This window comes from Leopardus geoffroyi, chromosome A2, assembly GCF_018350155.1.
Source record: "Leopardus geoffroyi isolate Oge1 chromosome A2, O.geoffroyi_Oge1_pat1.0, whole genome shotgun sequence".
NCBI classification, from domain to species: Eukaryota; Metazoa; Chordata; class Mammalia; order Carnivora; family Felidae; genus Leopardus; species Leopardus geoffroyi.
The window spans coordinates 74,740,377-74,764,174 of NC_059331.1; the positions used below are offsets into that span (position 1 = coordinate 74,740,377).

The 23,798-nt window shown below is 38.9% G+C and overlaps 1 protein-coding gene and 1 long non-coding RNA gene across 4 annotated transcripts in view; one reads left to right on the plus strand and one right to left on the minus strand.

Annotated features, from left to right (window-relative positions):
- Positions 1–7,288: 7,288 nt before the first annotated feature.
- On the minus strand, positions 7,289–11,483 carry YAE1 (YAE1 maturation factor of ABCE1). Its single transcript, XM_045494368.1, has 3 exons — positions 11,303–11,483; positions 9,659–9,780; positions 7,289–7,900 (listed from the first exon to the last, which is right to left on the minus strand). Exons 1-3 carry the CDS (start codon positions 11,429–11,431, stop codon positions 7,471–7,473), a joined length of 681 nt encoding a protein of 226 aa, XP_045350324.1. The 5' UTR covers positions 11,432–11,483; the 3' UTR covers positions 7,289–7,470.
- Positions 11,474–23,798, plus strand: part of LOC123606255 — a 141,004-nt gene continuing 128,679 nt past the window's right edge. Inside the window, exons 1-2 of one of the 3 annotated variants that reach the window (XR_006716191.1) lie at positions 11,474–11,549; positions 17,202–17,342. This is a non-coding gene — a long non-coding RNA (uncharacterized LOC123606255). The remainder of the gene's footprint in view (positions 11,550–17,201; positions 17,343–23,798) is intronic. The other 2 variants (XR_006716190.1, XR_006716192.1) reach the window with 2 other exon arrangements.

The following is a 23,798-nucleotide window of genomic DNA, read 5'->3' on the forward strand; positions in this document are numbered from 1 at the left end:
ATGCGGGGCTCAAGCACATGAACTGTGAGATCATGACCTGAGTCGAAGTCGGATGCTCAACCAACTGAGGCACCCAGGTGCCCCAAGTATCATTTGATGTTTTACCATAAAGTTTATAATCACAAATAAGAGTCCCTGGTTATTTTAGGGTCTGATTTGAAAAGAAATGTTTTGCAATGTTTCCAAAGAAGAAAAAGAAACATCTTTTATTTTCAGGTTATTTATATTATATCCCCATTTCAGCTCAGTTTTGCTTTATTGGCAAGGACTGTCAGTACTATTGTTGTCAAATCACTCTTATTTTATTATTACAAAGGATTTGACAAGTTATTTATATTTTATGCCAAAAAAAAATTCTTATAGAACTTACATACTTATTTTATAAGTAACAAAGCAATATTACATAATGGTGACTAGGCACGTCCTAAGAAAACAGGCCTAATAGTAGCTGGAAAGAGTTGCATTTGATGTGAGGAAAACCTATTTGGCCGTAGATTTGTTGACTAAAAAAAGGGCTGTTATATATTTGATAGGTTAACAAAGTAAGTTGTCTCTCCCTGAGAAGTTGTGTTTGTATATGAGAGAAAGAGAGAGCTAGAGATAGAGAGATAGAGATACAGAATAGAGACAGAGGTAGAGAGGTAGAGACACAGAGAGAGAGAGGTAGAGGAAGAGAGAGAGATAAAGAGAGAGGTGGAGGAGGGAGAGAGAGAGAGATTGTTTGAAACACTTTAGGCACAGTCCTGCCTGACAAAATAGATACTTCACGCATGTGAAATTATAATTTTATATCAATTCTGATAAAAGCCACATATATTGCGGTCTAGATATTTAATTTTAGGCCTCAGGGATTTGGAGAATAAAAGGTGCTTTTTCTTGGGAACAGGGTTCCTTATGATTGGTTATTTTGATTTAGAAAAATTCTCAACCTAGAATTAAAAAGGTGGGGGCATCCTCATTTTTTGTTTCTTGACATTCTTCAGAAAACTCTCCCTACTCACCCAGTGTTAGAAATGACTCAATCTGTTTGGCCTGGCTTTAGGGATAATCATCATTGTCTTGTCCTTGTGACAGCGAAGACTAAGCAAAGAGGACATCACATAGCACGATGCACAGCACCACCCAGTGGCCAACCAATTCAGCAGCTCCTTGGAAATAAACAGGATCCAGACAGGAAGGCCTCAGTCTCAGAGGTGAATTGCCTACCCAGGCATGAAAGAACAAGGAGGATTCAACTTCCGCAGAATTGAATCCATCACAGGTGGGTCTTGTCATACTTTGTTAACATTCCTTCTGGAGAGATCACACTATTTATAGGGCAAGGAAATGAAGTTTGGCGTATGTTAAGGACACTTGGCTCTTTTTGGCGGGTCTCTAGCAATGCAGTGAGCTAACTGTTTTTGAAAGTTAAGTAGGAATTTAGAAAGCTCAAGAAACATTATCAGAAAATAGGTGGCACAAATTATCCTCTCTATGAGAAGTGTAGAAAGTCTAAGGAGTCTAAGGAGAATTCAATTTCTGAATATGCTAAACACAACTTTCTATACCACTTCCTAAAGGTTCTCTTCCCCCAGTAGGGAAATGGTATTTTTCTTTTTCTAGATATATAGCAAACAGATTTCTGGTAAATTTTTCATTCTTTGGAGCTGCTGATTATCACATGATATTTTATTATAAAAATAATACTTGCTGACTGGACATTTGAAAACTGCAGAAAAGTAGAAATTAACAGTGAGGGGAAAATATAGCCCATAGTCCCTCTACTAAACATGGCCCCTGCTAATGGGTTATTATTCAGCACACATCTACCCTGAGCACAAACTGTGGAACTAGATTTGCCTTGCTTTAAATCTCAACTGGGCCATTTAATAACTGTGAATTGGAAAAGCGGCTTCATCTTCTCAGTGCCCCAGTTTCCTCATCGCTAGGATGGGGATAATTAATAGCTCTGCTGCATGGGGTTGTTATGAGAACGAAGCAAATTAATATATGCAAAGTTTTCAGAACAGTGCCTGTATCTTGTAAACACTGTATTTGTTAGCGATTTCTTTCCCACTCCTCCATTCCCTCCACCTCCTTCCTGCTATCAGATATTATGCACCAGACATCCTGCTAAAAACAAGTATTTTTGTGTTTCTTTCCGGTTTTCACCTCTCATGGTTTCTTTCTGCCATTTCTTAAGAGCTGAAACTGTACTCCAAATGTAATTTTGTATCTTTAAATGTGACATCACAATTTGGTTAGTGCAATTTTATTTATTTATTTATTTTTTTTCCAACGTTTATTTATTTTTGGGACAGAGAGAGACAGAGCATGAACGGGGGAGGGGCAGAGAGAGAGGGAGACACAGAATCGGAAACAGGCTCCAGGCTCTGAGCCATCAGCCCAGAGCCTGATGCGGGGCTCGAACTCATGGACCGCGAGATCGTGACCTGGCTGAAGTCGGATGCTCAACCGACTGCACCACCCAGGCGCCCCAGTGCAATTTTATTTTAATGTTTGTTTATTTATTTATTTATTTATTTATTTTTTTTTTTTAAATTTTTTTTTTCAACGTTTATTTATTTTTGGGACAGAGAGAGACAGAGTATGAACGGGGGAGGGACAGAGAGAGAGGGAGACACAGAATCGGAAACAGGCTCCAGGCTCTGAGCCATCAGCCCAGAGCCCGACGCGGGGCTCGAACTCACGGACCGCAAGATCGTGACCTGGCCGAAGTCGGACGCTTAACCAACTGCGCCACCCAGGCGCCCCTATGTTTATTTATTTTTAAGAGAGAAAGACACAGTGCACGAGTGGGGGAGGGGCACAGAGAGACAGAGACATGGAATCCGAAGCAGGCTCCAGCTGCTCTGAGCTGCCAGCACAGAGCCTGATGCGGGGCTCAAACTCAAACTGCGAGATCATGATCTGAGCCAAAGTCAGACGCTTAACCAACTGAGCCACCCAGGTGCCCCTTTGTTAGTGCAATTTTAAATGAGTGGTAAGTAGTATTGTCTTAATGCTACTATTTAGCCTTGTATAAGATGATACACAATTTGGGTATATGGATTTTATTAACATACAAATGAAAGAAACATTTTTTTTTTTTAATGAAATACAAACGTTCCTTTTCCTTTCCCAAAACAAAAGAACAGGACATATTTTTGAATCCTAAATTTCTGGTTTTATTTTCATTTTGGCTAGTAGAGTCATTTTTTTTTTCTCTCTCTCTCTCTCTCATCAAGCACCACCTATGCATCTAAGTATACGGTATGATGCTAAGTACTGGGGATGTAACAATGAATAAGGCAATTTCCTGAATAAATTTGAAGTCTGAGATACTCAAAATGATGAAGGCATACTGGGAAGAGCAACCAACTCTGCCTGAGAAAGTTGAAATCTGAGCTGGTACTGAAGGATATATAGGAATTTTCTGGGAAGGAAGGATGTGGAATAATGTATTCTGGGAAGAAGAGTCAGCGGTGAGTAAGTTTAGAAGTTGGGAATTGTCCATAAAGCAGAGAGTATTGTTCATAAAGAAGCATAATGTGCATGGTGGAGTGGGAGGCATGATGGGAAATCAGACTGACAATGCAGCTTAGGTCCAGAAATGAAACTCAAGTTTATAACTTATCCAATAGAAAAAAAGGGAAGAGGTATAGGCTCTAAACTCTAGAAGGAAACTGTTCAGGTAGATAATGGTGGCAGTGGAGCACGAACAGGAAGAGCACTAGATTGGAGGTACTGACATTAGTGATGAGGCCGGTGCAAAGGTTAATTAAAATCCAGTGAATAGAAAGGTGGCCAGATTCAAGGTATGTTCTAAAGACGCAAAAACTCCCAATTGGAAGTAGGGTATGACAGCAAAGGAAAGAGAAAGACTTAAACATTTCTAGCTTTTACAAACATCCAGTCATAAAATCAATGTCATGGGGATGTAATGTAAAGTGTGGTGACTATAATTAACAACACTGTGTTGTATATTTGAAAGCTGCTAAGAGAGTGGATCTTAAAAGTTCTCTTTACAAGAAAAAAAAATGTAACTATGTATGGTGATGGATGTTAACTAGGCTTATTGTGGTGACCACTTTGCAATATATACACATATTGAATCATTGTACTGTACACCTGAAACTAATATACTATATTTTATATCAATTACATCTCAATTAAAAAAAAAGGTTCCTAACTTTGAGTAAACAGAGATGACATTAAAAGACTGAAAATATGAAAGGCAAAGCAGTTTGGGATGGGAGGGAGGAGAGAAGATTGAAAGGAGGGGTTTTAGACATGTACGGCTAAGCCACTGAGACGGGCAAGAGAGACTGCAGTTGGAAATACAGGTCTAGGGCTTGGGAGAGAAACAGGGGTTGTAATATTAGCTTTAGGATTATAATCGAAACCGTGGGAACAAAGGAGATGATCTGGTTAGAGTACAAAGACAAAAAAAGGCCCAAGAATGAAATTCTGTGGAATCCTCAGGCAGGTAGAGAAGGGGACTTAGCAAAATGATAGGCAACAGTGAGAGAACAGAAGAAACGGTGCTGCTGCAGAAGGCCATGGAGGGATGGTCATCATGTCCAGTGATGGGGAAGACAACTCATTGAGGGGCAGTTCTGTGACTTCAGCTATAGGTGACCCTAGCAAAAAAGCAGTTTGAAGCTGAGGAGTGAATGGGGAGAAAGCAATCAGGGAGCGACAGCAGACTCCTCTTCCAGGGGGTTTGCTGGGAGAAGTGTGGGACAGCAGATGCAAGAAGGGCAAACTATGCGGGTGAAGTATCGTCATGGCGAAGATTTGAGAATTTCTGTAGAGCAAAAGGCCTGATAGTTTATTAACAGAGCATAGGACATTTACTACATCTATTGGTCTGAAATTAACAAGATTATTAAAACACGTTAAGGACTATTCCTATATATATCTGCATGTCCCTCTTAGACGGGAACGTAAAGCTTTAACTTTAATTTGGAGATGGGGGAGAATCCCAACTTGGATTTGTTTCAAAGCTTTTGTTTTGATGTACCACAGAAGCAGTTAACAAGCAGTGCTAAGGATATAACTGAGATAAGGATGCAGGTAGGTAACTTCAGCTGCCCACTTCCTGCTTGTGTATCACAAACATTTTGATGGCCTCAGCAGCTCTAGCAACTGAAATGTCCAAAAAGCAGAGTATTGTGGACTCTCCCATTAAAACAAACAAAAAAGCTCTGGGTATTTCAGCATCTAGAAATTATTTAAGGTGAAAATCCTGTTTGTAAGGAAGCCACATCACTCAGGCCTAATGTATGGGTTTTGGGCCTTGAGTGTCGGGCTGTGCCCACTCTGGGGCAGTCTGGCTTTACCATTATGGTCGGCTAGGGTCCTTCATGACAAGAACTGGCAGGCCTATAGCAGAGGTGTCAAAGCAAAACACATAATGCGAGCAAGGTTTCTTTCCCTTACTCACGTTCATTGAACACAGGTATAATAAGCATACCATTAATACTCCTCTGCAGTCCACAAACTTGTCTTTAAAAGGCAAAGCAATTTTATTTTATTTTATTTTATTTTTTATTTATTTTTTTTTTTTAATTTTTTTTTTTTTAACGTTTATTTATTTTTGAGACAGAGAGAGACAGAGCATGAACGGGGGAGGGGCAGAGAGAGAGACACAGAACTGGAAGCAGGCTCCAGGCTCCGAGCCATCAGCCCAGAGCCCGACGCGGGGCTCGAACTCACGGAGTGCGAGATCGTGACCTGAGCCGAAGTCGGACGCTTAACCGACTGAGCCACCCAGGCGCCCCAAGGCAAAGCAATTTTAAGAGATGTTTTTGACCAACAGCCCCATCCACTCAGCTAATTCTCTTGATTTCCTTCTTTATGAACATCTGCACAAAAACACCATATTATCAATGGTGGCAAGGGGTGTTATCTTCAGAGAACCTTAGCAGGGTGAGCCCAGATAAAATCTCAAGGTTTATTGCACTTGTGAAATTTTCACTCAGGGTGACTTTCTTGAGAGGCATCATTAGGGATGGACATTTCATATCTAATATGCAGGGCAGAACAACACTTTCAGACTTAGAGACTGCTTATAATATTCCATGTGGATTTGAGATTTTGGCTGTATCCATAAACACAGAAAAGAATATGTAACAAGACAAATTAGTAAATCTCTGAAATAGTGTTTAATCTAGAGAGATATAAGCATTTTTTTTTAAAGGTGATGTCAAATGGCACTTGGTTATCTTTAGCATGTTTTAGAAATCCTGAAACAGTATACCGTCTTTTTATTTTTAACTTACTATTATTATTTTTAAAAGATGTTAAGTAATCTCTACACCCAGTGTGGGGCTTGAACTCACCATCCCTAGGTCAAGAATCACATGCTCCTCTGAGCCAGCCAGGCACCCCAGTATATGGTCTTCTGACTTCAAATTTGTTGCTTTAATTTCTAATGTTCTATGAACTTTCAGGAGGTGGTAAGATCACAGTAGAATATTTTATTAATCTCTTGAAAAATGTTGGATTCTCGATCTTAGTATGCCTGTCTTTTAGAGTAGATACTAGATATAAATACTGGTGAAAAAGCAATTGAGGCCATTGACAAAGGGCAATTATTTGGATGCCTTTGACGGCAGGCACCTCACACAACTTTGTGTTTTAGGCCAAGGAAGTGCTGAAAATTCCTTTCCTGATTTTATATGCTTAGGTCCTAGAGCAAAAGCTTGATCTAATTTTGTCTATGCTAGACAAAGAATATTGCTATGAGGTAATACAGAAGTCAGTGGTTTCAGTGTTTTACTACTATGTGAACATGTGAGACAAACTGCAGTTTAGAAATAATCTGGCACATTGCTGGATAACACAACTCCTAACTCATTAATACTTGGAAAAACTAAGTAGGTACTTTGAACATAAAATGTATTTTGTATTTTCCATAGAATTGTATGTCCTTGCCTTTAACACAAAACTAAAATGAATTTTAGTAGTTTTTAAATCATCAGTATAAACATTTCTTCAGTTTCTTATACTTATAGCCTCTTAATTTCAATATATATATTTCTATACACCTATGGGTGGCTATTTACAGTGTTATCCACCAGGCTATTTAATGGTAACTTTGGTCTGATTAATTGGTGATACTGTCCTAATCACCTGATAGTGACAAGAGGAGAAAGCAGAGCTAGGTCCTTACAAAATGCATTTGATTGCTGTTCACTTTTGCTAATGAGTCTGAAAATGCCTGATTTTGATCAGAAACTTGTCACAACTAGAGTTTCTGAGTGTACCTTAAAGTACATAAAAATTACCAGTGACAAAGAAAAAAAGCTCTTATTACATTTAATAGTGTTAATTTTGAAGACATTTCAAACTTCCATGAAGGATAACCTACAAGTGATGTGTTCCATGTAGAAACCACTACAAATTTTGGTTAGTTTGTTAAGAAACAAAGTGTTCCAACAAATGTTCTCAACATTACTTTCATTAGAAACATGAAGAGAATTTTTATAATTGTTTGAGGTGCTGTAATACGTCAAGTGATACTCCCAGCTGTTTGACCAAACTGGCTGTCTGTTCTAAAATCCATGTGAGGCTTGGGTTTTCAGAATGTGGCTGCTCTTGTATTCTACAACATTCTAGAGATGAACAATCTGCCTCACTAAGACTCTTGCCACAGTTTTTGTGAAGCTCAGCATTATTTTCACAGAGTCTTTCATCTTTACCTTCATCCATCTTTTTCTCAGCTGCAGCTACATGACCAAGGTCCATATCCTGAATAGAGTCCGATAAATCTACCACATGGGGCTGAGACGTGATTGATTTCAGATGTCTGAGCACATACTCTTCACACTGGCCAACTGCATCCAGAAGACTATTTATTTTACTGATCAGAGCTGAACCATTATCATGAAGGTGACACCAGGAGAGCAAAGCACTGAATGAAAATATAAACAAGAGTTAAACAGGAAAAAAATGAACCAATCAGAGCTTTTTTGAATTTCTGATGCTAAACCCTACGTGCTTCTTTTCCACATAACACCATGCAAAAAGAAATAAATAATGATGCAAGTCAGAATCAAGAAAGTAATGGTAAAATGGATTTTAAAATATATAAAGATATTATCTTTTGATAAAAATTAAACAACTGGGAGTAACCATTTAGAGTGCTTGTAATTCCTAAGACCTCTTTCACAATTCCATCCACTTTTCTTGATTTTAGGTTTTCTCTTTGTGACTGTGTAGCTTCCACTGAAAAGGGATGCAATTCAGAGAAGAGATCACAAAACTTAGTTTCTCCTTTAAGGACATCCAACAGTTTCTGGACTAGTGATTCTCAAACTTGGATATCCATTAGAATCACCTGGGGAGCTCTTAAAACTGTCAAGGTCTAGGTCACATCCAAGACGAATGAAATCAGAGTCTCAAGCTTCCCAACTGATATCAAGGTGCAGCCAAGGTTGAAAACAATTGTTCCAACCATATAGGTGCTTCCCATCAAAACACTGCGGGGCAGGAAAAAAGTTGAGGCAACTTCTCTTTCCCAACTTTGTTATAGAATAGACCCTGTTTGTTGAGCTAACAACTTTCTTGAAGAAGGTTAAGAATTCTTCTAGTCCTAACAAATATTTTTCTTTATTTTTCTAGTACAGACAGTACTTTTTGTTTTCTGCCATTTCAGACTGTTCAGGTAATCATGACATAAAATAATGGTTGTTGTGAAAAGTAGTCATGTTTTAAAAATGTAATCAGTTGATGCAAAAGATTTAGCAATAAGTTTTCTGAGATTATAAAAGATTTAACTTGATGTAAAATGAGTACTTGATCATTTTCCCACCGTAGTAGACTCTAAATTCTGATATCTGATAGTTGAATTTTCTAAAAGCTCAAAAAATGAAATTGTTTTGATGACTTATTTTCTACTCTTTTTAATTTTTTTTTTTTTTTTAAAGAGAGAGGGGGGAGGGGCAGAGGGAGACAGAGAATCTTCAGCAGGCTCCATGCTCACTCCTGAACCCGACGTGGAGCTAGATCTCATGAGAGATCTTGACCTGAGCCAAAATCAAGAGTTGGCTGCTTAACCCACTGAGCCACCCAGGTGCCCCATTTTCTGCTCTTTTAAAAATTAGTGATTCTTTGAAAATTTTATGTTTTGTTTGTTTTTTTTTCTATAGAGGACAATTTAAAAGGTATACAATGTCAGAGAAGACAAGCCTATCATGCTCCTAGCTCCATGTGCACCTGGCCCTGACATATGCCATTATTATTATGGAATCGTGACAGGTATCCAATGTTCAGCACGAAGATAAATAGAATTATTTCCCTCTCTATTACCAGTTATAATTCTCATCATGTAATTCTAGTCTAGAAGTCTGTCATATTGTGTTCTGCCACATGTGAAGATCTTTTAAATTGAGATACAGTTTAGTGGTAGTTCAGTAGCAAAAAATATCCACCTTCCTATCATTTCCTTGCAATAAAGGACCACACCTGACTCACATACTAAAGTGGATGAAGTGATGATTTTTGACTTTTTGAAGGCAATATTATTCTATACTCTGCAGTACTTTTTTGTGGATTTAACACTAGGAAAAACACTTCAGTTCAAATACTTTATTTTTACCTATGACTTTTCAAAAGTCCTCCAGTAGTATTGAGGCTAAACTGACTCTCAGCATTTAAGTTACAAAATTACCTCAATGTTCCTCTGAGTTGCCCGTAGTTTATAATGACTTCTGCACCTTCCTTATAACCTTGATTGAAGCCTTGTTGAAGAGTAACTGCTTTGCCCGCATCTATTCCATCTCTGTAACCTTCCTAAAAATAAATAACGAAGAACTGTGGCTGTGATTGACACCATGTGAACCACTATAGGTTTCTCTAGAAAGTCATAGGACCAATTTAGAAAACTGATGAAACAGGCCTTCACTATTTACTATTTAACATAATGGTTCCACCACAAATGACACAGTCACACAACCAAAGCAGACAATGCTTCTCATAAAAGTTTATTATTGGCCTATCTCACTGCTGAAGTCTAGACTTACTTGGCACATTTAAAAATAATGATTCCTACACAGTTAAAAAAAAAAAAAAACAAACCCTATTAAAAATGGCTTCACAGGGCCGCCTGGGTGGCTCAGTCGGTTAAGCATCCGACTTCGGCTCAGGTCATGATCCCGCGGTCCCTGAGGTCGAGGCCCGCATCAGGCTCTGTGCTGACAGCTCAGAGCCTAGAGCCTGTTTCAGATTCTGTCTCCCTCTCTCTGACCCTCCCCCGTTCATGCTCTCTCTCTGTCTCAAAAATAAATAAACGTTAAAAAAAAAAAATTAAGAAAAAAAAAATGGCTTCACAGAAAGGAAACTGAGAGAGTTACATGTCTGACCCCTAGGCAGCCTTGACTGATGTGACAAGGGAGGGCGGTAAAGAGGTTATCAAAGGTCTTCAACAATGAACTCAACTGGGTTCGCAAAAAAATGAAAAGTGTGATTTTAGAAATTTTTCTTGATACCTAAATTCAAATAAACTGCAAACTCTCTGTGGGCAGGGATTTTGTCCAGCATCTTCAATGGTGCCACAGCACTCAAAAGATGATCACTACTGACTGGTCCAGCCCACGCTTCACATAAAGCATTTCTGAAACTGGTAACAAGGTTATTGGGCTAAGCAAACATTTTCCTGATACATTAAGGGCAGATCAGGGGCGATTTAATGGTTGGCAATGATATTAGGTGTAAATCAAACTCGCCATGTGAACTAAGCTCTGAGTACTCCAACTGGAAATTGGGGATGTGGTATTAAGCTTAGTTTCAGTGAATAATGAGGCAAATGAGATACGGGTAATTCACACCTAACAAATAAGAAACCAACTTCAGTATTCCCTCACCTAGCCACCAGTAGCTTCCCTTCATCGCTCTTCGTTATTCTTAAGTTCACTTTTTCGGTATGTCTTGATTAATACCACTCCTAACTTTACGCTCTTCACCCCTTCAAGCAACCCAGGTAAAAAATGTCCTTTGACAGCCATAATTAGCAATAGTCAGTGTATACATTTCTCCCCCACCTTCTCTGTGATCCTCATCAAAGTCCAGACCAAGTTTATTTTGGTCTGTTTCCAGCGTCTAACGCGCCCGGTGGTTTCACACGGCTTCAAGTAACCCCACTGGAAAATCCTAGCAGGACGCGGGCCGGAGTGGAAGGCAAGGGGGTGGGGAGGGCAGCACCGGGCCAGGCTGCGACCACTGTGCCTCTACTCTCGAGACCCTTACTCCTGACAACTCTGCGCCCGTCTCCCCCACAACCCGGCATAGCTTCCCCGCTCCCGCCACGCAGCTTTACTTTGACTCGTCTCAGCATGTGGCTCTGCCATTCCCGCTGCACCAGGAGCGACTCGTCCGCTTCCTCGTCAAACACGTCCCCCTCTTCCCCGGGACCCTGGACCAAGGGAGTACTTTGAACCCACGACATCACCGAGGCAACCACCGCCGGAAGCGCCAGCAACTCCTTCCGGTCCGAGGGACCGGGCGAAGGCTGCGGGTCGTGCCTCAGCTGCTGCGCATGCGTGTGTGGTGTTGGGTGATGTCGGGTGAGTCCCGGTTGCCGCTTGTGCGTTTTGCGCTTGGGAGCTGGGGACTCCTTCAGTGGACCCAGAGTATCGGCGAGCGCCTGTTGTGGGCGAGGCAGATTGCTGCCTCGCGGGACCCGTCCGCCCTTGGCCTGTGCGGAGGGCAGCCAGGACGCTCAGTGAAACACTGCGTTCCCACTGCGGTCCCGACGGCGTTGTGGGTTTTGGAGCCCGGCGCGTCGGTAAAACCCTTGGAGGTAGTTAGGCGGATTGGCGATTACTGGCCAAGGACTCTCTCACTTTTAGAAGCCTCCTCAGTACGTTGTAGGGATTTGACAGCCCGACGGTTTTTGTTAGAAGCAAAGGACAATAAGGGCCGAAAAGTTAGCTAGTGCGGCCATTTTGGGATCATTACATATAAAGAGTACATTTATGAGACGAATACATCTCTCATGGATTCACGGTATCCTTCACTGGCTCGCGTTCCGTCTCGCGTGCCCTATTGGCTGGGTGAGGACGGAGACTTGTTTACGTAAACCCAGCAATGGCACGGTTCTGACACGTGGTAGATGGTGAAGCATCTAAGATGTTAGTGAATGAATGGACACCAGTAGTTTTGCTTTTTTGCGTGGTGATGTGGCACGATCATTTATTTATTTAACGTATTTTGTGTGTGTGTGTGCCAGGCACCGTTGTACCTTTTGGGATACATCAGTGAACGATAGACAAAACTTTCCAGCTCTCGTCCGCCTTACATTCATGTAGAATGGACAGGATAAACAGTAAGCACTGTATAAGTAAATTACGTAGTTTGTTATAAGATCATAAAGGATACCTGTTATGAAAAGGAATTAAAAAAATAAGCAAAGTAAGGGGACCCATGAGCATGTGTCTGAGAGTGGGTGGTGGTTTAGGTTATAATTTTTAAATGCTCAGAATTTTGCATTTTATATATATGCATACATATATAATAATGTATAGTAATTTACATAACTTACTTGGTAGGTCCATGTATAAATATAGAATGTGTAAAAACATTCTATACTTGGCTACATAAAATACTTTAATAAACTTAAAATCCCAGACATTTTATCTGGGTCATATTATCTGATCATATTATTTGATCATAATCCAACAAAATTAGTAATAAATAATAATAATAAAAAGACTCCAAGAATTATAATAGTGGGCATTAGAAACACCTTTGTAAATAACATTTAGATCAAAGGGGAAATAAAAATTAAAATGACATGCAGTAAGCAATTAAAATCTGAACACTTCCTACCAGAAAACATAGGACCAAATTAAAGCTATACTGAAGCAATTCTATAGGCTTAAATATCTTTATTATTAAAGAAGAAAGAAAAAATACATAAATTTTGTTATATATCTTAATTAGCAACAAAACTAGTAAGAAAACAATAAAGATATCAATGGAAATTAATAAAAGAGAAAATCCCCAAACTTAAATAAATCCTAAAGCTGGTTCTTTAAAGACACCAATAAGACAGATAACCTTTTTTTTTTTTTTTTTTTTAAAGTCAGCTTTACACCCAATGTGGGGCTTGAACTCACTACTTTGAGATCAAGAGTTGAATGCTCCAGGGACTGAGCCAGCCACCCACCCTCAGTAATCCTCTTTTGACCTTGATTTAAGGAAAAAAAAAACAACACCAAAATTATACAAAAGAGAAAGGAGGCAATGATGCAGAAAGAAATTCCAGTGGTATACATTACTAACTGAAGTTCAAGAGCCACACATTTGAAAACCTAGGAGATGTTGAATGACTTTCTAATAAAAGTGACCCAGTAAGTAGAAAACAGTAAGAGACTAATTACCCTAGAAAAATTGGACATTAAATATCCGCTATAAAAAATAGCATGAAGATTTGACACACAAGCAAATGCCTTAAATCCTTTTTAATCTTTAAAGGACAATGGATAATTAAATATTTTTTACTCTCCTAGGGCAAAGAAAAAGAAATGCCCTGAATCATTTTATGAAGCCAGCCTTATAGTAACCTGATAAAGATAGTATAAAACAAAAAAACTAAAGTTCAAGTTAGCTTATGAATATTCAAAAGGGAATCCATTGCCTTATCAAAAGAATAATTCAAGATATTTTATTCAAGGGAAGCAAACTGTTGCAATATTAGGAAATCTATAAGCATATTTCATTACATCAGTAGTTTAATGGAGAAAAGCCATATGCTATCTAAGCTGAAAAATCATTTGAAGAAATTTAACAATAAAATGGAAAGAAATTACATATTGACAGTTTATGAGAAATCCAACTGCTAGTCTAAACACTCAGATATTTCCTTTAAAGCAGAGAAAAGAAAGGCCATCTGGTGATCCCCATTATTATTAATTCTTTTTTTTTTTTTATTACTTAACATTCTTTTGAAGACTAGTAAATGCAATAAGAGAGGTAAATAAAGTAACTTAAAAATGTTGGATAATAAGAGATGAAGTTACTTCTTTTTGTTGTTTATATAATTGTATACCCACAAAACCCAAAGGAATTCCATTAAAAACGACAGAATAAGTGAATTTGATAAGGCCTCTGGCTATAAGAAAAATAAACAGACCAACAGCCTCTTAATTTTCTGGCAATAACCATCTAAATGTAAATGAGATAAATATTGCACTTGCAATACTAACAAATACTGTTAGATATAGTATTTATATGTTTGCTTAGTATTTAGTACTTATTTAGTATTTATACATGCCAGGAATACATTTTATGAAATCAACTTTATATGAGGTATAATTTACATGCAGTAATATGCATACATTTTGAATGTAGAGTTTGATGAGTTTTGACAGATGTATACCCCTGTGTAACCACCACTGAATCAAGATACAGAAATTTCCATCACCCTAGGAAATTTCCTCATACTTCTTTGCAGTCAGCCCCTCACTCCTTGAGGCAACCTCTGATTAAATTTCTATCACTCCAAATTAGTTTTGCCAGTTTTGGAACTCGATAGAAATGGAATCATATATGTCCTTTTAAGTATTTGGCTCTTTGACTCAACATAGTGTTTTTGAGATTCATTCACGTGGTTACATGTACCAGTAGGTTGTTTTCATTTTATCACCAAGTACTCTTTTCATTGTATGGATATACCAGAATTTGTTCCTTCACGTATTGTTTGGATTGTTTCCAGTTCTTGGCTATTGTGAGTAAACCTGCTATGAACATTCTTGTACAAGCTCTTTTGTGTACAAGTTTTCATTTCTCCAGAGTGAGTGTGTAGAAGTGTAATTGTTGAGTCATATGGTAAATACAAATTTAACTTTATAAGAAACAACCAAACTGTTTTCCAAAGTGATTCTTCCATTTTATACTCCTACCAGCAATGTATGCAAATGTCAGTTACTCCACATCCTCTTCCTCACTTGGAATTGTCAGTCTTTTTAGCTCTTCTAATAGGTGTGTAGTGAGTGGTATCTTACTGTGCTTTTACTTCTTATTTTTCAGATGCCTTATGATATTGAACATCTCTTCATGTGCTTGTTTTCCATTTGCATATCTGTTTAAATGAAGTCTTTGTCCATCTAAAAAACAATTGGCTTGTCTTACTGTATTTCAAAGATTGTTCCATCCTTTGTCAGATACGTGAATGGCGAATATGTTCTTTGCATTAGTTACATCCACCAGGAGACAGCTGTGGAGATAGAGTTAGGAGTTCATGAAATGTACTGGGGGATAGGGAACACACTGCCCATGAAAGGTAAAAAGTGGAGGAGCCATGATTAGGCAGAGAAAGCCGATGCAAGGGGAGGCTGATCTGATCCCTGTGATAGGAGGGTCCCTAGGTAGATCTCACAGAGGTCTGGACAACATAAAAGGGAGTCAGGAGCAGAGGGCAAAGAGGAGTCTTTTGTTCAGTGCATAGGACCAGGCTTTGATACACCTGCCATGCTCAGTTATTGGCTGGGGGATGCCCTGGAAGAGTGTGACCTTGGCTGGAAGTCTGAGACAAATGCTGTAGGTGCTTACTAACAGGTGGACGGTGACAGCTGTACTCCTTTGTCAAGAACCAGATGATCTTTCAAGGTCCTTTCAAGTGTGTGATTCAATTTTTTCAAAAATAGCTATTCCTTTTCTTTCTTTCTTTCGTTCTTTTTTTTTTTTTTAATGAACTGTAAATAACAATGACACCTCCTGCATAAATTTTGGTGTCACGATGTGAACTTACTCAAAGTATTTAGCAAACTTATCTTGCAGTCCATATCTCTTATATAAATACTCTGTGATGAGGTCAACCTCTAGGATTCACTCTATTCTTTTCCTGTTCTTTCTGCTTATCGTTCATCCTTGTCTTTTCTTTCAAAGCCTTCAACAATTCTTTTTTATGTCCTTCTATTTCTCATCTCTTGCTAAGTTTCATTCTTTATCTCAGTCTCCCACACTTTATTTGTGTCTTTGCAAACTGCTATTTTGTAGTTAGTGTAATAAACTTGTAAGAGGGCACAGACCTTTTCTCAGTTTCTCTTCCAAGTTTCTAGCATGCTGGCTTTCATCATGAAGTCTCTAGCAGCCAGCCGGCAGAACTCCTAATTTCCATATGCCTAGTGAAGTAGTTTTCCGCTTTTTCTTGTCCTTTCTAAATGTTTCATATGTTCTGCTATTCTCAGTGGTATTAAGTCCTTGGGTGCCGTCTTTTAATTGCTTATGTCAGGTTTGCTCTACGGTGTATAATATGAAATAATATATTTAATAGTAATATGCAAAATCAAGTTGTTGTTAGTGGTGAAAATGATAGGAGAGCATTCAATATATGGCTCCTAAAGAGAGGGCCTTGAATAAGGATAGTAGGGTAGTAGGTAGATCTGGGCAGAGTTGCCTTCTTTATTTCATTTACTTTATTTTATTTTTTTTTAATGTTTATTTTGAGAGAGAGAGAGAGAGAGAGAGAGAGAGAGCGCAAGCGGGGGAGGGGCAGAGACAGAGGGAGACACAGAATCAGAAGCAGGCTCCAGGTTCTGAGCTGTCAGCACAGAGCCCAACACGGGGCTTGAACCATGAACCATGAGATCATGACCTGAACCAAAGTCGGACCCCCAACCAACTGAGCCACCCAAGCGCTCCTCCTTTATTTTAAAGTATTGTGTCTATAGAAGACCCCAGTTATAATATAGCTGTTAAAGCTAAGAGGAAAATAATTCGTCCGATATAGAATGTTTGCTGAATATTACAAAGGATGAAGTGGAGATGTCAGACAGGAAACCTGATTGATCTTTCAAATGGCCTGTTGGTGGACAGCTATGTCTAATAGCATTTAAACATGTTCAAGTCAGTCTTATCTTTAAAAAAAGATCCTTTCTCAACTCCATACTGTCCTCTAGCTACTGCTCTATGCTTCCTTTTCCCTTTGAACTAAATTTCTTGAGTCGGTGTCTCCACCTCTGCACCTTCCACTTGTGAACCCACTGCAATGTGGCTTCCAACCCCAGTGTTCCATTTAAAATGGGAGTAGGTGGGTAGGGGCAACTTCCACAATATTTTTACTCATGACCCAAATCTCTCCTTCCAGCCCAGCTCTTCTCTACACGTCAGACCCATGTCTTCAACTGCCTGCAGGAGGCTACCTCCACTTAAATTTACTGTATTCATTTCAGTGCATTACATCTGAATTTATTATTATTATTTTTTTCTTTCAGCGTTCTTCTTCTCCTTGTGTTTTCCAGCTCCTTGATGCTCAAACTGTGCTGCAGGCACTTGTGGCATCACCTGGGAACTATTAGAAGTGTGGAGTTCCTGGTCCCATTCCAGACCTGTTGAGCTAGAATCTGCATTCTCAGGTGATTCACACGAGGAGTCAAGCTTGAGAGGCATTGCAACTCGTTGAATGGCCACCACTTCTGCTCATTCACCGTGTCATAAATATTTGCCCATTCTTCATTCTCACTGCCACTTCCCTGGTTCAAGCTACTATCCCATCCTACCTGGATAATCTGACAGCGTCTAACTGGTCCTCCTGCCTCATGTTGTATCCCTCTTATCTGTTCTCCCTAGTTACAGCATTCTTCCTAAAGCAAAATCTGGTAGGGCTGCCCCTCACTTAATTCCCTGCAATACTTTCTGATTGCTCTTTAGAGAAATGCCAAATGCCTTCATGTAGTGGGGCTCCTACTTCCCTGCCTGGTCTCATTTCTTGCCACCCAGTTTTCAGGCCTTTGCCAAATAATTTGTCCTCTGCCTAGGTATGTAGTCCATACCTCTGTCAAAGGCGACTTCTATTAGATGTCACTTCCATTTGGAGGTTTTCTCTGATCTTCTAAGTCTGGGTTAGTTGTCCCTCTTGCGTGTGTTATAGTCTTTATGGCCTTATAAATGCCTAATTTTCTGCATTCCCTACTAAGCTGTCAGCTATTTGAGTCAGGGACTGTGTGTCCTAGTTAACTAGTTTATCCTACTGCCTAGCATAATCCTTAATAAATATTTATTAAATGAATGAATGAAATTTCATTAAAAATTCTTCAAATATTTTACTCTAAGAAATTACATGTTCCGGTTGTAATTAGGTAGTAATAAACTTGTCTATAAATCCAGATTAAACAAGAATTTACTGAGATTGGGTTGTTACAGGTAGAGCAGGCTAGGGGAGATATAGAAAGTTATGATAAAAAAATCACTTTTCATGGATTTTTAAAGTTTTACTTTCAATTAAAAAAAATTTTTTTTAATGTTTATTTATTTTTGAGAGAGACAGAGCATGAGCAAGGGAGGAGCAGATAGAGAGGGAGACACGGAATCCGAAGCAGGCTCCAGGCTCTGAGCTGTCAGCACAGAGCCTGATGCGGGGCTCAAACTCACGGACTATGAGATCATGACCTGAGCCAAAGTCGGATGCTTAACCAACTGAGCCACCCAGGTGCCTCGGTTTTACTTTCAATTTTATAACCATGTTTTTAACAGTCATTTATTCTAAAGTCTATATATTTAATTGATTTGAGCATGCACAGTGAACTTTATGCTTCTTAGTCTTGTCCATACTTGTGTTTCTAGTTTTAACTTACCTCTTTGAGGTCTTCAGGTTTTGAGGTCTTCAGGTTTCCCAGTGATGACTTTTTTTTCCCTTTGCAATGTGTCTTTCATTAATAAATGTTTTTCTTTCTTTCTTTCTTTCTTTCTTTCTTTCTTTCTTTCTTTCTTTCTTCCTTTTATTTCAATTTAAATCCAAGTTAGTTAATATATAGTATAATAATAATTTCAGGAATAGAATTTAGTGATTCATCACTTATATGTAACACCCAGTGCCCATCCCAACACATTTCCTCCTTAATGCCCCTCACCCCTTTAGCCCTTCCCCCCACTCAACACCGCACCAGCAACCCTTAGTTTGTTCTCTGTATTTAAGAATCTCTTATGGTTTGTCTCCCTCTGTGTTTTTATATTATTTTTGCTCCCCTTCCCTTATGTTCATCTGTTTTGTATCTTAAATTCCACATATGAATGAAATCGTATATTTGTCTTTCTCTGACATTTGTCTTTTTCATCCCAGTGATGACTTTTGAGTGATATATTTTCTGAGTCTTATATATCTGATGATAACATTGTCATCCCTGTTTCTTTTTTAATTGTATTTGTGTGTATTTCATTACCTGTTAGCTTTAACTTTTGGATCACTTTATTGTAAGCTTGACCCCTGAATAGATATGTCTTATATATGTATATGTGCAACATACTGACGCATACCCTGTATGTGTGTGTGTGTTTTGATATGATCTGAGATACACATGTCCTATATATGTATGTATATATGTTGTGATATGATCTGAGTTTTAACAGTGATATTTAGCCCATAAACATTTATTCACTTAGGCCATGTAGTAGAAGTCTAAGCCATATGGAAGAGAGCTTTATTTTCTCCTTTCATGAGAGGCAGAGTTGAGGGTAATGGGGTTCAGAGGATGAGGGAGCAACTCCTTGGAAACAATAGGATTGAGGAGATTCTATAGGCTGTCAAACAGCTTCTGATTTTAAGGAGAAGCATCAGAGGAAGACAGGGTGGTGGTGGTAGCAGGGACCTCTGGCTTCAAGGGGTGTTCGCAAGAGGTAAAAGCAACTAGGTCTGACGTTTTTGGATCCAAATAAACATCCCTGGGGATTTTTAGGCACAGAAATACAGAAAAAGTTCAGCAGGGAAAGATTGGCAGTGATTCCAGTCAGGTTCGGTTATTAATAATTGTTTTCTCCACGCTGTGTCACACATTTAATGCAATAATTAGTGAGGCAATTAGCGTGGTAGGTACTGTGATAGGTACTGGGACAGAGACAGATGGGTTCACCTTCTTGCCTTCGTCCCACCTTGGTCTTCTCTTCCTTACTTGTGGTTTCCTCTCTTTTTGGGAGGGGCCTAGCAGAGGCAGCATCCATACTTCCAGTTTTCCATCAGATACGGCTACTGGGCGAGTGAGGCTGCATCGCCCTGTACCTAAGTGACACCTGGCCTGTGGGGGCCACATAGCCTATTAAGACCCCGGTCTCAGTGGGATCACATTCCCTAGGGGTGATCTCTTGAGCCAGTTCCCTGTGCGTACAACCTGGGAGTGAACAATTCTGTGAAGGCTCTGCCTCTGTTTAGTGGGTTTGCCTAGAGGATTCTCACTTTCCATCCCCTTTGATGTGAGTGGAAAGAATGCATTTGGAATGAATTAGAAACTGCTCCCCATAGGAAATACCAAAGATACTGCTAATACCCACTATTGCTTGCTTTTTCTTCCATTTCTCGTTACCCACAATACTACACTTCCTAAATTTTTGGCACACAGGTGGGAGCCAAACATAACTAGTAAGTGGCAATGATACTCTTCACCCCCCAACTTAAGCTGTGTAAGCTCCTGCCTGAGCTGCAGCTTTTTCTTCCCCTGATGCAGCAATCATTAGTGCTTATGGATCAAGGTGGTGGAGAGGGAGGGAGCTTCCCTAGAGAACCGTTGGACCTATAGTAGACTCTGTGTATAGGGGAAGTGAACTTTAATTTGTTAAACCGCTAAGATTTAGGGGTGAGTTTTATGCCATGATAATTATATTTCAATTAAAAAGATTAACAATGGGGAAGAATGAAACTAAAAAAAATAGATAACACTTCTAAGTAAAACAGGAGATTAAAGGTCAGTTTTGAAGACAGTCTTTTATTGCATACATTTCACTTAAAGAATAAAACACATCATCAGTGTTTGGAGAGCATGGTGTCTCCAATAATGATATAACATTAGTGTTTATACCTTGCAACCAAGTTCAGCCATAAAGTTTATACTAAACAATATAATTTCCAGATGACTAGCAGAATGAAAATGGAGACAGGGAGAACTGTTTTAAAAGTGTGTTAAGTCGAAGCATGTACAAATGTAAGATTACAAACTGCTTCATACAAGTTAGGACATCAAAAATATTTTGTGGAATGTCATTTAAAGTTATATTCACTTGTACAGTTATTTATTATATAATTAAAGTCCAGTTGGTTAAAAAAAAGAATGGGTTCTGGTGTTATGGTGCCTAGGGCCAGGAAAGATCAGCTCTTACACTTTTTAGCCATATGGCCTTGGACTTCACTTTCTTATGCTGTATTTTTCTCATCCATAAAATTGTAAAATGTGCCATTCTTAGATACCACTAAAAAACAAATGCTGTGATCCAAACCACAGTGAGATACCACAAAATACCCACTAGATGACTATGATAAAAAAGTAACTGGGAGCAGAGTCGGATGAGCGTCCGGTGACATCATGACCTGAACCAAAATCAAGAGTCAGATGTTTAATTGACTGAGCCACCCAGGTGCCCCCAGACTCTTAATTTAAGAGAACAAATGATGGTTACCAGAGGGGAGGGAATTGGGGGGATGGGTTAAATAGGTGATGGGGGTTTAAGGAATGCACATGTTGTGATGAGCACAGGGTGATGCATGGAATTGTTGAATCACTATATGGTACATCTGAAACTGATATAACACTGTATGTTAACTAACTGGAATTAGAATAAAAAATATTTTTTAAAAATGGACCACTATAATTCAGGATGTTGACAGTAGTAGAGGTGGGGGCTGGCAGGAGCCATATTGGAAATCTCTGTACCTGCTGCTCAATTTTGGTGTGATCCTAAAACTACTCTAAAAATAAAATATTATTAAAAAAACCCGAGCAGCTTCTTACAAAAAGATTTAATTTTTAAGAGCATGGGAGGGGAGAGAAAAGAGGTGAAAACTTTTCCTTTTGATATGACCTTGTGCCTCAACTTTTGCTGGCCATTATGAAAACATGCAGTACGGAAGATTAGAACAAACACTTAACCAAAGAAGATATACAAATGAAAAGATGCTCAGCATCATTAGTCACTTGGGAAATGCAAATAAAAATCACAGTAACACACCACCTTATTAGAATGGCTAATATTTACAACACTTAACATACAAAGTGCTGGTGAGACTGTGAAGGAACTGGAAGTCTTGAATGTTCCTGAATGATGTGAAGTGCTATAAAATTTTACAGCCACTTAGTGAAACAGTTTGGCAGCTTTTAAAAAACTATCACATAACCCAGGCATTTCACTCCTAGATGCTTATGCAATAGAAATTAAAGCATATGTCTACACAAACACTTATAGATGAATGGTAATAGCAGGGTTTTTTTTTTTTTAAGTTTATTTATTTTGAGGGAGAGAGAGAGCATGTGTACAAGCAGGGGAGGGGCAGAGAGAAAGGGAGAGGGAGAATCTGAAGGAGCCTCTGCACTATCAGTGCAGAGCCAGATGCAGGCTCCATTTCAGGAACACTAAGATCGTGACCTGAACCGAAGTTCGACATTGAATTGACTGAGCCACCAAGGTGCCCCCAATAAGCTTTATTTCTTAGAGTAGTTTTAAGTTCACACCAAAATTGAGCAGAGGTACAGAAAATTCCTGTATAGCTCCTGCACTGCCCCCCCCCCCCCCCCCACCCCCAGCACCTCCACTATCAACCTCCTGAGCTGTAGTGGTATGTTTGTTATAACTGATGAATCTACACGAATGCATTATCACCCAGGATCCATATTTTACTTTGGGGTTCGCTCTTGGTGTTGCACATTATACGAATTTGGACAAATGTATAATGACGAGCATCCACTATGATAAAATAACATACAGGGTAGTTTCATACAATTTATCTGTGTTCTACCTGTTCATCCCTCCCTCTCTCTCTCCTGGTCTGTTTACTATCTCTGTATGTGAGTCTTTTCCAGAATGTCATAAAATTGGAATCTATAGTATATAGCCTTTTCAGAGTGGCCTCTTTCACTTAGTTTCCTCCATGTCCTTTCATGGCTTTGTGGTTCATTTCTTTTGAGCACTGAATAATATTCCATTGCCTGGATGTACCAGGGTTTATTTACTCATTCACTTGCTGAAAGACATCTTGGTTGCTTCCAGTTTTTGACTATTATGAATAAAGCTGCTATAAACACCTGCATGCAGGTTTTGTGTGGAAATAGGTTTTTAATCATTTGGGCAAATCAAGGAGCATGATTGCCGGATCATATGGAAAGAGTATATTTAATTTCACGAGAAACCGTCAGTCTTCCAAAGTGGCTGAATCATTTTGAATTCCCACCAGCAATGAATGAGAGTTCCTGCTGCTCCACATCCTTGCCAGCATTTGGTGTTGTCAGTGTTTTGGATTTTTGTCATTCTAATAGATGTACAGTGGTTTCTCATTGTTGTTTCAATTTGCATTTCTTTGATGAAGATGTGGAACATCTTTTTGCATGCTTATTTGTCATTTGTATATTTCTTCTTTGGTATGGTGTCTATTCAGGTCTTCGCCCATTTTAAAAATCAGGTAATATGTTTTCTTACTGTTGGGTTTAAGAGTTCTTTGTATATTTTGAATAACAGTCCTTTAACAGATGTGTCTTTTGCAAATATTCTCTCCCAGTCTGTGGCTTATCTTCTCATTGTCTTGTCTGTATCTTTCTGAGAGTAGAAGTTTTTTTTAATGTATAATTTTTTTATGTTTTAATTTTAATTCCAGTTAGTTAACATTCAGTGTTAGTTTCAGATGTATAATACAGTGATTCAACACTTCCATACTGCACCCTGTGCTCATCACAAGTGCACTCCTTAATCCCTGTCACCTATTTAACCCAACCCCTTACTCCCTCCCTTCTGGTAACTATCAGTTTGTTCTCTATAATTAAGAGTCTTATTTTTCCCCTTTGCTTATTTTGTTTCTCGAATTCCACATAGGAGTGAGATCATATGGTATTTGTCTTCCTCTG

Coding starts and splice junctions, on each gene's coding strand:
- YAE1 (XM_045494368.1), bottom strand. CDS start 11,431: ATGTCGTGGGTTCAAAGTACTCCCTTGGTCCAGGGTCCCGGGGAAGAG. Junction 9,781..11,302: donor ACATGCTGAGACGAGTCAAA/GTAAAGCTGCGT, acceptor ATTTATTTTTAG/GAAGGTTACAGAGATGGAAT. Junction 7,901..9,658: donor CAACTCAGAGGAACATTGAG/GTAATTTTGTAA, acceptor ATTTTCATTCAG/TGCTTTGCTCTCCTGGTGTC.